Genomic DNA, 13,948 nt, shown 5'->3' with positions numbered 1-13,948 from the left:
TCTACAGAAAGTCTCCTCTGAGTCTGGTTCTGCAGAAAGTCTCCTCTGAGTCTGGTTCTGCAGGTTTCTTCCTGTTAAAAAAGAATTTTCCCTTTCCTGTGTCTCCTCTGGTTGCTCTTGTTCAATAGTTGACCTTTTCTTTCTTTTAAGTACCATGAAATGACTGTATTCTATTTGGAGCAATAGAAATAAAATTGAATTGAATTGAATTGAATATTAATAACCAAATAACTGACAGGGATAATTCCTTCACAGTGAATTTCTTGTCTAACGGATGTTCTCTTTAGTTTAGCAGTTTGTAATCTGAAGGTAATTTTGTAATACTGAGCAATACGGTAATAACATCTATCAATTCTTTAATATCTAGTAGCTATTAATTCTATGGTCATTTATCAATGTCCCATATTTAATGTGTCGTATGCATATTTTACGGGACATACAGAACAGTTGCTGTGGATTATGGTGTTCTGCTCGTTCCACGTTGTGGTGACACCTCCTCCGGCCGTCACTCAGAAAAGGGAAGTATCAGGTGCCTGATCACTGCTTCTGCATGTCATAACGTCAGCCAGAGCCTGCGAGCCACTTCCCTGCGGTTCCATTAGCAAAGCTAATCCCACCAGACACCGACAACACATTCACCCATCTGACAAAACAGTGAGATCCCCTTCAACCACTTCACAGCGGCTTCCCACAATGCTGAGCGTTTGTCTGACTGAAGCGCTTTTCAAGGATGGACAGCATGAAACCGTCCCTCTGGTTTCTGGTTGATGACTCAGGTGCTGCACTTTCAGCTGGAGGAAACAGGGTCACATGGTGCCTGTCTGCTCGTTTCAATGTAAGAGAGGAGACGGCTTTAAATGTCAGACTCTTTAATCTATTCCAAACCAATCTGTGACACTGGAACACAGTTTTATGATGAAGGTGTTTCTGTGAAATGGTCACTCTGAGACGGTGCATTACCTGAGATAACAGTATGCAGAGTCAAGTCCTGTGTGTGTGCGACTTACACTTGCTGGTTAAAGGTAGTCAGACAAGCGCAGAGTGTGTTTTGACAGCTTCTGATGGCCCAGCTGATGTGGATGTACCGTGCCTCACCAGACAGTGATCACGCACGGCCACGCCTTCTCCACTCCCTAACAGAAAACTGTTTGAGCAGATTTCCTTGGCAGACGAGCGGTAATGGCATTTGTGGGGAAGCCGCCACACCCACAGGCCCTACTGTTTAGACATGCCTGAGGAATGCCCTGCTTTGTTTGTGACGGACTGACAGTGAAGCTGCAGATCCATGTTAACGCCGCGAAGATCTGCAGACTGTGGCTGACGCCTCAAGCGGGCCGAGGACTCTGAGAAATGCAAGGTCTCCGGTCCTTATCTTAATTTGACAACATGTGGAGTGAATTTACAAACTTTGTGCAAAAACACCCTGCCTCATTCATGCAAGCATTATACATTTCCCTGGTGTCAGCGAAGATTTTGGAATCACACAGTGCGTCAGTTCTGGTTATACAGGTTATGCAGAATATGCAAAACTCATAAATGTTGCATGCTTTAGTAGTTAGCAGCAGCTGACCTACCTCTGCAGCAGGTCTGATAGTCAGAGTGCGGCTCAGCGTTAAGCAACGCAGTAATCCCAAAGCTCAGTGTGTGTCAGAGTAGATGACAGTGTGTTCCTGGAGCCTGGCTGTGAGGCAGTGGTTAGCACTTTGCCCTCACAGTGAGAAGGCCATGGGTTTAAACTCCGGGCCTCAAGGGCCGGTGTATTGCTTCTTTTCAGTCTCTCTCGGTTGCTGTTGGCCTTTCTGTGTGGAGTTTGCATGTTCTTCCATAGTTGTGACCCTAAATTTCCTTAAATCAAGGTGTGAATGTATGTGGTTGTCTGTCTCTGTGTGTTTGCCCTGTGATGAACCGGCGACTTGTTCAGAGTAGACCCTGTCCTTGTCTAAATAAAACTGAACTGGCTCAGTCCTGTGTTATTCCATTACTCCCACATGATTACTGAATAATCAATACAAGTAAAAGTTTCAGTGAAAAATCCAAGTCGGCCTTTAAAGGGCTGAATTGAACCTTCTGCCTGGTCAGTTCTGGCCCATGAGCCACATGTTTGGCCCAGTTCGACAATCAGTTTGCTTCAGTTGTGGTGATATTCAGAAAAATGGCCATCTCGAAATTTCAGCAGCTTTATTTACAGAGGAATGTGTCCTGCAGAATGAATGGATGAATGTAAACAATGTGCTGATCTGTAAAAATATATTTCTTTATCTGCATTTACATGAAGTTGTGTTTCACCAATGTGTGATGATCAAATTCTCCAGAAACCTACTTTTCACTCAATGGTAGTACTTGAGAGAACAAAACTCCCACAAAATGATTGAAATAGTGTTTTATTAGTTAGGCGTTTATTTTAATAACATGGGGACTACACTGGGGAGCTCAGGAAAACGATCCTGAAGACATCCTACACAATAAATAGGAGAAACACACTGGATGTGCAACAAAGTCAGTCTCTTCCACACACAGGATGTCTGATGGTTTACATGAAACCTCCATCATCACTTTACCTTAAAAGCTCCAGAGGCAGAGAGAGGTACGATCAGCACGCACACACACACACACACACACACACACACACACACACACACACACACACACACACACACACACACACACACACACACACACACACACAAAGGTAAAGATTCCAGTCTTTGTCGAAAACACACATCCCAAATAGCAACGCGGTTTGCACGAAGCATACTAATTAAGTCGGCGGTGCCTCCCATGATGCCCGACCGACACGCAGCAAAAAACATCATCAAGTACCGTTACATCAAAATATATTTTAGAGGGAAAAATCTTCAACTTTCACACCGAGTAAACATGTAAGTCACAATGGTACATCCTTGAGCTGTCACCCCTAAGCAAAACAAAACCAGGACTACTTTGGATATTACAGAGAGAAATATAACACCTGCCTACCTAATGCAGAGCATCAGCTTGATAACACCTGGCTGCACCCTTTCATTAACCGTTACATTTGATTTTTTTTTTTTTTTTAATAAATACAGCTAGTACCATCATTCCTAATGCTTCACTTGTCCCGATTGCAGCATAAACTCTTCAAAACCTGGCATGTCTCCCATCTCCAACTTGCACTGACACTTCATCTACTCCCCCCGCTTCCCTCTCAGACACTTCAGCACCTTTAAAAGGGGGGGAGTGTGCACATTTTACCGTACCTTCCTTTAACAACATACTGTAATTCTTCTGCAGTAGCAGCACGCTGCACTCTGTAAAGCTTCAGTCTGCATGTACCGTAAAGACAAGCTACAATTTCAAGCTCCCTGTGCAGGAGTTGGTCCCATAAAACATTATTTCCCATCAGTCAGTCTATCATATTGAGCACTACGCATAGAAGAAAAAAAAAACAAAGAACAAAAGGATTGCATGTACACATCTCCCTTTCATTATATCCTGTATACTGGAGCAAATGTTATCATTTACATCATGAATTAAGCAAAAAACGCACAGACCGTTAAAAAGCTGAGAACTGTTAACACTTTAACCTGCAGTTATCTCCCGGGTTTCTGCTTTTAGTTCTGCTTAGAAACAACACTTGAGTCTTTCAGACGTCCTGGAGGCCCAGCCTGCAGGTGCACAACACTTTTGTTTCAGTTTCCATTCATCTCCATGGGTCCTCCCTTCGGTATGAGCAGGCTCATCCGGCCGGTGGTGCTGGCGGCACTCTTTATCACCTCCATCCATCTGGCAAAGGAGGACGGCGAACAGTTTATTCAACAGCGCTGGACATGAAACGCGCTGCTAGTGATGAGGGGGGGAAACAGAGCAGGATGGGGGGGAAACGTACCTCTCGAAGGTGTACTCGCTCTCTGCTCGGAAAAAGTAAACGTGAGACTTGAACTGCAGCTTGAAGACGTACTCCTTGTGGATGTTGTCCGACTCCTCTGGCGTGCTGACCGAGTAGCCGAGCAGCGGGAGGCTAGCCAGCGGGAAGTCGTCCTGAGAAAAAAACCAGCGACGTCACACTCTCACCTCAGATATGAGCTGGTTAAAGTAAATACATAAATAAATAAACCTCGATTGTGCTCCAGCAGATATAACATGAACTAATGTGGTCCTAACCTGGTGAGTCTTGTAGAAGAACAAGCAGAAGTTGGTGAAAACCACCCAGAGCTTCTGCCAGCCGTTGCTGTTCTTGAACTTCCGCAGGAGGTAGCCTGAGAGCTGGTTCTGCACAGAGGACAGCAGAAGACATGAGGGTCCAAACAATGCTGAGATACATGGATCAATTATGTCAGTGATCATTGGTGAGCGTGTGTGTCGTGGACTGCTTTGATTTCTGTGCAAAGTTTCACTAATTTTAAATCCTCAAGAACTGAAGAGTATGAAGTTGTTGTAATTTGCCTCCAGCCTCATGCACGTACTGGCTGCTGTCACTGCAGCGGATGACCATAAGTGGACATCAGCGATGAGCTGCCGTCAGCTTGTCCACATCAAACTCTGAATGCAGTCCTCAAACATGAGATATAGCTTCATTTAAAGGAAAAAAATGTGGTTGCACTTAATGGAGACGTCATTCCAATAACTGGGAACGATCGTGTTCAGTAACTGTGGTGGAGGCGAAGATATCTGCAGCCGGGTGGAAATTTTTTTTGTCATTAAAGCAACCAGAAGGATGGAGTGTGAAGCTATTCTGTTGCACATTACAGTTCATATAGATGTGATGTTTTTCAGTTTTCCATCAGGCCATCAGCTCTACGTTGTGGCAAAACAAGATGGCGGAGGTTTTCCTCTGGTTGCAGAAGCCAGACACAGATATCTGCACTGCATTATGTTCGGTCTATTATTATGTGTTTAGTGAGTGATTTTGCAAAAAACTGTTTATGTTTTTGGTAAAATTAGTAAATGTCAGACATACACTACAGTGTAACACATTATTCAACCAGTTTCCAGACTTTCTGACATGCATTATGCCGTTACTATGAGCATGCATTTAAATGGAAACACTGATCACTGCAGCTTTTACAAGGCTTTTAGCTTGCAGCTCCAACTTAACGCTCATACAGCATTCCATCTAAAATTCTGCAGACCTAAAAGCAGCAAACGACCAAATGTGAACCAAACGAAAACCTTAAAAGACAATGTAGTTCACTTTCAAAAATAAGCTTTAAGAGTTTTAGCTTGTATCCAGTTACACTGATCTCTATTCAGGAAGTATTTTTTTCCTGCAGTTTACTAGAACAATTAATCTGATATTATCCAAGAATGGAAACTTTATCATGATTGACAGCAGCTATAAATGGATTGAACAAGTTCCCACACAAGCAGAATGTTGAATACTGGGATTCCGAGTATTTTGGCTTAACCTTCATGCACCACATGCTCAAAATCCTCTTTGTTTATACTGTGTTTTAACTTTTGGAGTTGATATTTAATTAAACTTTCCAAGTTTAAATAATCTGCACATCATAAGGAAATAGGGCTGCGGTACTAAATTCAGCTCCACATGTAAAGAGCTGTCTTGTTGTTTGACTGCACTAATCCCGGGCTCTAATAACACTGTGGAAAATCTCGGTGATAAAGTTACAAGCCAAACTCTGCAGAGTATACATCCTGAATAGTTATACAAACAGTTTCCTGCTTCAACTTAGACTGATTCGCACCAATGGTGTGCTTCCCCTGGTTTGTTTTCAACCTGCATGACATTTCATAAAATATTGTTGGACTGCTACAATTAAACATAAGTCACAGAGCTTTCACTGCTTTTACTGATTGTCTCAATTGTTTCTCACTGTCATTATTTAAGTTTCTGCATGGGTGGTGGCAGTTCTGTTCTTTCAGCTCTTATTCTACAGCAGCTCTCTTTCAAAGGTTATCGGATCCAGTACCTGGTTCATTCGCAGGTAATCAGTGAGTGAGAGGTTCTGGTTTCGGTACCAGCAAACGTGTGTGATGGTGTTTGGCCTTTGGCCCTGACTGAGGAGATAACGAGGAGGAAGTTCTGGCGAGATGGCCGGAGAGCCGAAGACTGAGAGAGGGTGAAGAGACACAAGGGAGGAAAGGGTGCAGAGACAAGTGTTAGCCATGTTAGCTCTGAGGAGGAACAGAGGAGGACAGACAAGAGGCAGCAGGGAAATCCCTCCATGTCTGTGGACTCAAAACATCAGCGACAGAGAACATTTCTTGCATGCACATCGTTACAAAGAGCAAGAGGGTCGGCTATCACGTCATCGATCCCAGAGTGGAACCGACCTCTGTGAAACAGCAGAGACACAAGCGGGGAAAAGAAGGGTTAAAAGGTTCAGAAAGTCAAGATGAGCCACTCAGAGGAACCTGAAAGCCACAGATGCATCCATGAAGCCTAGTGTGTGTGTGTGTGTGTGTGTGTGTGTGTGTGTGTGTGTGTGTGTGTGTGTGTGTGTGTGTGTGTGTGTGTGTGGCAGAGGAGGAGTACCTCCACAGCCAGGCTGTGATCAGACATAGACACGCTGGTGTTGCGGTGCCAGCACACATGCATAGTGGTGTTGGCACGGTGGTGTGTCTGCTTGTCCAGAGAGGTGCGGGAAGAGTTCATGTCGTCCTCGGACTCCTGCTCCAGCGAAACCTCGTCGGACGATCCTAAACGGGGGTGAGGAAAGGAGGGGAGGAGGAGGAGGAGGAGGAGGAGGAGGAGGAGGAGGGTGGGAAGTTGTTTGGAGCAGAGGGATCAACTCTCACAGGAAATTTGTCTCTTGTGTTACACGGAGGAAAACGAGGCAAACAGAAAAACAGAGGGTGTGTTTGCACTATTCTCACGAAGATCAATGGAAAGCTCTTACGGTTGGAGTGATCGTTGAGGCCAGCGTCGAGGAAGATGCTGGATTTCTCCTGAGACTTCTTGGCCATGTCGATAGCCAGGTTCAGATCCTCAATCCACTTCCCCATCTCCACCTTGGAGCTGCAATCACAGAAAGAAAGAAACACAAACAAACACACACACATAGAGATTTACTTGTAGATGTAGTCACAAGACAGGAGCTACCATTCAGGATTTGAAGGCACACTCACCTGGCGGCCACGACGATCGTCCTCTGAGCCGAGTAAATGGTGAAACAGTGAGGGACGGACCACTCGTTCTCACTCTCCTCTACCTGCAGACGAAGGACAGAGCGGTGGTGAACATTAGCCACATGGAGCAAACGGCTGCAGTGCGCTGACGGCGGTGTGAACAAACGCTTCAATTCAGTTATTTGTTCTCTCCGAGAGTCCAGCTTTATTTGCTGTGATTGCTTTGAACATCTTTGGAGGTCTTTTCCAACGCCATGCGGAGTGATTTGTGGTATTTTTATGCATTTTTATGCACGTTAGGAAAAGAAAGAAGGAAAGCAGTCACAGAAAGACCTGCACAAAGAACACCTGTAGTTCTGCAGTTAAAACCAAGGATGGCGATGTTTACTTGAAAAACCACAATCAGCTTTGAAAAGTGGATGCTTCACTGTGCGCTGGCTGCTTTCTCGTCAATGAACAATTCGTATACATATCCGTGAACGCCCTGTAGTGCAGACACACATGTTTGTGCATCTTGTGCAATCTCCTAGGTATGCTCTTCTGCTCTGTCTACACAGGCATGGGAGAAGAAGGGAAGGGTTCGGGCATCCGAGCTGGCAGAGCTCAGAGAACTTACCGGTGCATCCAGCACTATGAGCTGCAGCCGGGAGTGAAGCAGAGACACGCAGAGTTAGGAGACCCACGCCCTCCCTTCTCAACACATCGCAGGCACGTTCATGACACCCTAATCCAACACGTCTCTTCTACAGCTACCGGCTAATCTTCTTTACAGGAACCGTCAGCAGAGGTCGACTCACAATCATGCCGTGGAGGGGCAGCTGTCCGTGCACCTTGAACTGATTGGTGGCCGTCACACCTTTACTGGTGTAGAGAAGCATGTCCGAGAACTGCAGGGTCAAAAGCAAACGTTACAAGTTGTCTGTTTATAAATGAGCATGAAAGCTGGAACAGCTCAGTGGTGCAGCTCTGCACTAACCAGGAAAAACATTCTCTGCTGCAGCCCCTTCTTGGTGAGCTTGTACAGACACCCCTCTCTGATGAACTCCTGCACACAGACAGCTTGTCAGACACCATCTGCACAGATTGCACAGTTTCCCTGCTCCATCTACTGTCGGCTGTGCGTCACTGCACTCACTCTGCCCGGTGCTGTCAGGTTCTCGATGCCGATCAGGTCTCTCTGCAGCTCGGTGAGCTTCTGGAAGTTCTCCAGGCGGATCAGGCTGCTCTGAAGCTGAGCGGCAATGTCTGCCACTTCCTTCAATGCCTCTGCAGAGAGTGGGGGGGAAAAAAAGTAAATGAGAAATCAAAGCAGCTACATCAGCGACCTGCTGATGTGTCTGGCAGGATGAGTCAAAAAATGACTGTCAGTCACGAGGTGCTGTCTCCATTTTGTCGTTGCTCTACAGATATGGCTGTGCCCACTTTGTCTCAAGGCTCTACAGCTTGAAAACTGTTCTCTCTACACCCGGTTCAGCCAGAAGCTGAACTCACCTTTGCAGTCGTCGTGGTCGCGGTGGGAGGGGGAGTAATGTTTGCACAGCCTCTCCAGGATGAGCTTGTAGTGCATGAGGCGCTGGATGGGCTTGAGCAGGAAGGTGTTGAGCGGCAGGTAGCAGACCTTCTGCAGCTCAAACTCTTTGTACACAGTCTCCAGCTTCTTCAGCCTCTTGGAGGCTTTCTCCAGCTCCGTCAGCACCTCGTCGTGTTTCTGCAGGTAGCTGGTGAATTCCTGAGGACCAAAGAAAAAGACATGACATGCAGTCCAACTATGAATCGCATAAACAAGAGGAGCTTCCGACGCCAGAGATACGGCGGCGTTCCCACCTTAAGAGCACACATGTTCTTCAGCATCACGTCGCCGATCCGTTGGTAGTCACCTTTCACGTGAGCGTTTGAGCGTCCCTCCCTGAGGAAATATGCAGATTGTGTCTCTTTTTCAGCACGAGAAGAGCATCGATGCATCGAGCCGCACAAAAATCGCACGGCCAACAGGGACGGCGTCTGCACCCACCAGAGAGCCAGCCTCTGGTCCAGCTCCTTCAGGAAGCCCCGGTGGAACTCGTAGATGGGGTCGATGTTGGAGAAGAGCAGGGTCATCAGGCCTTCGGGCATGGCGTTTTCTTTAATCACAGCACTGCGGAACCACTGGTAGGAACACAAAGGAGCAATCATGACCAACAAACAGGCACGTCCAGCACACAATGAACACTGAAAGCTGAAGAAGAGAAGGATCTGGTCTCACAGAGGAAGAGCAAACAGTTTTCAACAGTTTCCAACAAGACAAGCTTGAATGTGTATTTATTTAAATATCATAGGATTTTTCAAAATGGACCTATTTGTATATTTTGCAAACAACATGCTTAAAATTTAGTCATTGTTGAAATTTCTTCTTGTTGTTGTAATGACTGCAGGTTTTGGGATGTTTGTGACAAATGTCAGCGACACAGTTCAAGAAAGAGAGACTCACCACGGTGATGACCTCCAGGTCCTTCAGGTACGTCCGCTCTGTGGTCAGAATCTCTTTGGCAATAAAGTAGGCTTTATCGGTGGGATATCGCTGCAGGAGGGACATGGATGCTCAAGTTGAAATCTTACACGTGAAACACACACTGCAGGTCAAGCAGCAGCCGAAGCTTCACATTTCACAGTGCGTTGTGTGATTTTTGGGTTTGTGAATTGGGGGTGATTGTTGGCAGTGTACCTTCCTCCTGCCCTCCTCCTCCTCCTCTAGCCTGGCATTGCTGCCCACCTCGCTCAGGATGGGGCTTTGCAGGGGCGACGGCGCCTGTCCCGGCAGACTGAGGGTGGACATCTGGAAGGAGGGCGACAGGCAGAGGGGCTCCTTGGAGGTGAAGGGTGAGAGCTGGGGGCTGTCCACCACCGTGTCTGCTGAAGAATTGAAAAAAAACAAACAGGAGTTGAAACTTCACAAGGATGTGCAATTCAGTCCCTCTAGTCAAATATAAATAATGCTCAACAGCCTTTCAGGGTAGGCTGATAAATGTCTCAACCCCACAGGATAAAGAGCTCCACTCATACAGGACAGGCCTGATCTGTTAAAGGTAGGTGGGGCTTAAATCAGCGATCAGTGCCTCTGCTAACATGCACATGTGTGACACTTTCACAAACTGTTTATTTGCAACTACACAAGGAAGACCCAGGACCATCGACGGCTATTCTTGTTTTCCTTTTACAATCGTCTTATTTCCTCTGAGGGAAAGAGACTGCGGAACATTTCCAACTCAAACAGCGGTCCATCACACAACCGGCCACAAATGAAAGGCGAGACTGCAGACTCCACCAGAGAAAGTAATGGCTCCCACATTTCTCCCTTCTGCTTCCATTGTTTTCAAAACTCCCCACATGATGGACTAATGATAAAACGTAATTAATACAAGGCTGATCCCATTTCGGAGCGGCGGCCCGGCTACTTGTGTTCAGTCTGTGAGCTTTTCCACACACCAGCGACACAAGCAGAAGACAAAACCAGCAGACAAACGCCAGCCCATTCTCTTCACTGAGTCATGGGTCACCACAGCTGTTCTTCCACTTGTATTAGAGAAAAAAAAAAAAAAAAGAAAAAACAGGGGGAAGGCTGAGGGAGAGGGAAAGAAGAAGAAAAAAGAAAAACTCGACCCGGAAATAATTGCTCAAGCAAAAGACTTATCAGGAATGTGGCTTGTCTGGAGGGCAAATAGTTGTTTATAGTTTATTTGAAGTGCCCCCATAGGGAATGTCTGCAGAGGAGAGAGCGGCTGCAGGGTTCAGCAACGGAAAGGACGCACGGCTTTCTTTCTCTTTCTCTCTCTCTCTCTCTTTTTTTTTTTTTTTTTTGCTGTAAAATGACTTGGCACAGTGCCTGGCCAAACAGTGAACACACACTCAGCTGGAATTAGGCTGGAGAAATCTTGTGTACAAGTCTGTCCCAGCCCTCCCCCTCTCCCTAACGGCATAAGAGCCTGTAAATCAGCGTATTGACTCTCTGCAGGACCACACAGACCGCAGCTTTTTAACAGCATCCAACTTATTTAAAAGGCACAAAGAGCAAGTATTTAAAACTTCTTTGCACACATTTTACCAGTGAAAGTTTACTAGAAGGACAAACAGAGATAATTAGAGTCTTTCCTCTTTAATCTGAAATATTAACTGGGACCAGTTGTGTATTCTCACATTATTATCTACAGTCGTCTGCTGCAGGCACAGCAGCCAATAAAGACACGAGACTGTTGTGAAAGTAGGAGCACTGACAATTAAAAGTTAGCATTTTTAAAGTTGACGTGTGTTGTTTCAGACGAACTCACGAGCTGCAGAAAGGCAGGGAGAAATAAAATAAACAGTAAAGTATTTCCTCATAAAGAAAGCGTCTAAGTCTCTTCTGGTCACATCGCTATCGTCCCTCTTATCTCAAAAAGAAGTTTAAGTCTGACATTCATGGTACCCAAAAGTGATTACTTTATTCTTGAGTGGATAAACATACAAACATAAAGTACAAATTGTTTATAATTAGTAAATATACAGAATTAAGTGATGATTACTTGGTGCCTAAGTGCAGTTAGCTAATCTTCAGCCCATCAATAAATCTTTAGTTGAGAGGTGGCAGACATTAAAAAAAAGCCATGGAGAGAAAATCTTTATCAGAAAAGTCAACTCTTCAAAATTTGCATCTGAAACAGAACGTTTCACGCTCTCCGCAGGTGTCCACCATCTCAGAGAGATCGGAAATACACTTCTGATAAGTGCCATCCTTCAAAATGACAATGAGAACAGGCGAGTATCATTCACAGATATTCTGCAGGACAAATAAAAATTAAAATACCCCCCAAAAAAACAGGAACACACACCTGAGATAAAGGCATACTGAGAGAAAGTAAGTGCTGTAAGGCACTGCGGTGCAAGTGCTTCAGGCAGAATGACATTCTGTAACATGTACACACACAAAAAAATACAATTTAAAAAAATGTAGAAAACTTAAGATTGACTTCAGCTTCATAATAGCGGACCCTCCAGCTCCAGGCTGCTCTCTGTGGATGACCTGGAGGCTTCTATTGGTGAGTTGAGAGACTGCAACAAAGTGAAGACTGGACCTACAAAACACGCAAAAAACACTGAAAGCCTACTGTTTAGTCTGTCTGGTGAAGCACTGAGGACAAAATCCACAGATTCAATTGAAGCTAAAGATATTTCTGTTAAAAATGTTGGTAAAAGTAGAAACACTGTTGCATTCATTCAGATTAAATTGTGTCTTGATGTTGGGAAAGTGCCAATAATACTCCTCAGCCTATCTCATCGAACATTCATTCTTTCATTTTATGAACCTCTTGTCCCGTTATATACCGTGCTGGAGCCAATCCCAGCTTGATGCTGGCGAACGCAGGGTCCACCCTGGACAGGTCGCCAGTCCGTCACAGGGCCAACACACCGGGACACACACACTCTCAACGAGGGAACATTCAGGGTCAGAAATTAACCTCACATGCATGTTTTAAGACCGTGGGAGCAATCTGGAGTACCTGGAGGGAACCGGGCACACACAGGGAGAACATGCAAACTCCACACAGAAAGGCCTCTGGCCGGTATTCGAACCCAGGATCTTGTTGCTGTGAGGCAAGAGCGCTAACCACTGCGGAGCCATACGACAGCCAGGTAAACATATATTTGGATATTCACACAATTTTCAGCATTTTGGCTCCATGGATTAGAACTGAAATATCTTTTAGCTCCTTTTTAAAGAAAACTAATGTCACTAGTGGGCGCTCATCTGCTCCATGGCCAAGTCTGCATCACAGACTATCTGCAAATTGGTGCAAGAAATAACTCGACAAGAAAAAAACAAATCTGCAAAAATCCAAAATATGCCAGTAAGCCAAACAAGTGTGATGAATAACAAAAAGAATATTTTCTCTGATCAAGAAAACAAAAATCCTCAGTTGGATCAGATCAAGAACGCTCCGCAGGAAGTCAATATGTCCGTGTTGAAATCAACAGTCAAGACAAGACTTCATCAGAAACGATAAAGAGGGTTCTGCACAAGGTGTAAATCATTAGGGAAAACAAACAAACATAAAAATATAATTCTGTAAGGTCTCATGGTCAATTGAGAGGAAGATCAACTTGCCCCACAATGAGGGGAAGAAAATGGTTTCAGGGAAGTGAGCATGCACGGCTACCAAAGGAACTGGCTTGATTTTATTTAACGAGGACACAATGAAGTGCTTCTCATGTCCCAGACTGTCAGGTGACAAGCAACCAAAGAGCTTTTCAAAGCAACAACGTTCTGCAATGGTCAAAGTCAGCCTGACTGAAATCTAACTGAGGCCATTTTCCCGTCAGTTCTGCTTCTTCTTAAGAACGAGCGTCGACGGAAGACGGCCGCAGCCAAGTCCTTGACAAAATATCATCAAGGCTCAAGCCTTTCAGTTTTCATCAACTGCCAGGGATTTGCAGCCAAAAAAATATGCAAAAGTAACAATTTAATTCATTATTCTGTTGGTTTCTACAGTTGCCTTTTGGTATTCCTACTGAGGTCACATGACTCGGCTGTTCGTACCACCAACTCAAAGCTGGATGTCTGCACATAGAGAATACCTCGATTGCTTCATTTCAAATTCATGGAGGTGGTGTCGAGCGCTGCACCAGTGAAAACTGAATCAATGTCCAAACAATTCAGCACCTGGCCATTAATATCTCATTCCCAGATCTGTGTGCACTAATAAAACAAATAAAAACACATCTTTTAATACTGCATTAACTCTTTTGACCTACACTGATCCAAAACTTGTTTTTTTTCCACTGACTTATACCTTATGCAATGTTGGCTTCTCTTACTCCACACTAGATTTAATAACAATTACTTTGAGAGACCAGCTGACAGCAGGTGTGGTTT

The 13,948-nt window shown here is 45.0% G+C and overlaps 1 protein-coding gene across 3 annotated transcripts in view; it reads right to left on the bottom strand.

The window, feature by feature from the left end:
- Window positions 1-2,988: 2,988 nt before the first annotated feature.
- Window positions 2,989-13,948, bottom strand: part of farp2 (FERM, RhoGEF and pleckstrin domain protein 2) — a 35,796-nt gene continuing 24,836 nt past the window's right edge. Inside the window, exons 14-28 of one of the 3 annotated variants that reach the window (XM_030082896.1) lie at window positions 9,767-9,954; window positions 9,533-9,622; window positions 9,077-9,210; window positions 8,890-8,971; window positions 8,557-8,794; window positions 8,201-8,331; window positions 8,042-8,110; window positions 7,863-7,952; window positions 7,682-7,702; window positions 7,066-7,148; window positions 6,837-6,955; window positions 6,473-6,636; window positions 4,141-4,248; window positions 3,866-4,017; window positions 2,989-3,762 (exon numbers count right to left, since the gene is read on the bottom strand). In XM_030082896.1, the coding sequence (XP_029938756.1) occupies window positions 3,669-3,762; window positions 3,866-4,017; window positions 4,141-4,248; window positions 6,473-6,636; window positions 6,837-6,955; window positions 7,066-7,148; window positions 7,682-7,702; window positions 7,863-7,952; window positions 8,042-8,110; window positions 8,201-8,331; window positions 8,557-8,794; window positions 8,890-8,971; window positions 9,077-9,210; window positions 9,533-9,622; window positions 9,767-9,954 (1,763 nt within the window). In that variant the 3' untranslated portion in view covers window positions 2,989-3,668. The remainder of the gene's footprint in view (window positions 3,763-3,865; window positions 4,018-4,140; window positions 4,249-6,472; window positions 6,637-6,836; window positions 6,956-7,065; window positions 7,149-7,681; window positions 7,703-7,862; window positions 7,953-8,041; window positions 8,111-8,200; window positions 8,332-8,556; window positions 8,795-8,889; window positions 8,972-9,076; window positions 9,211-9,532; window positions 9,623-9,766; window positions 9,955-13,948) is intronic. The other 2 variants (XM_030082897.1, XM_030082898.1) reach the window with 2 other exon arrangements.

Source organism: Salarias fasciatus, chromosome 23, assembly GCF_902148845.1.
Source record: "Salarias fasciatus chromosome 23, fSalaFa1.1, whole genome shotgun sequence".
Classification (NCBI taxonomy): Eukaryota; Metazoa; Chordata; class Actinopteri; order Blenniiformes; family Blenniidae; genus Salarias; species Salarias fasciatus.
The sequence above is the reverse complement of the archived record's forward strand: the minus strand, read 5'-3'. Positions and strand labels throughout refer to the sequence as shown.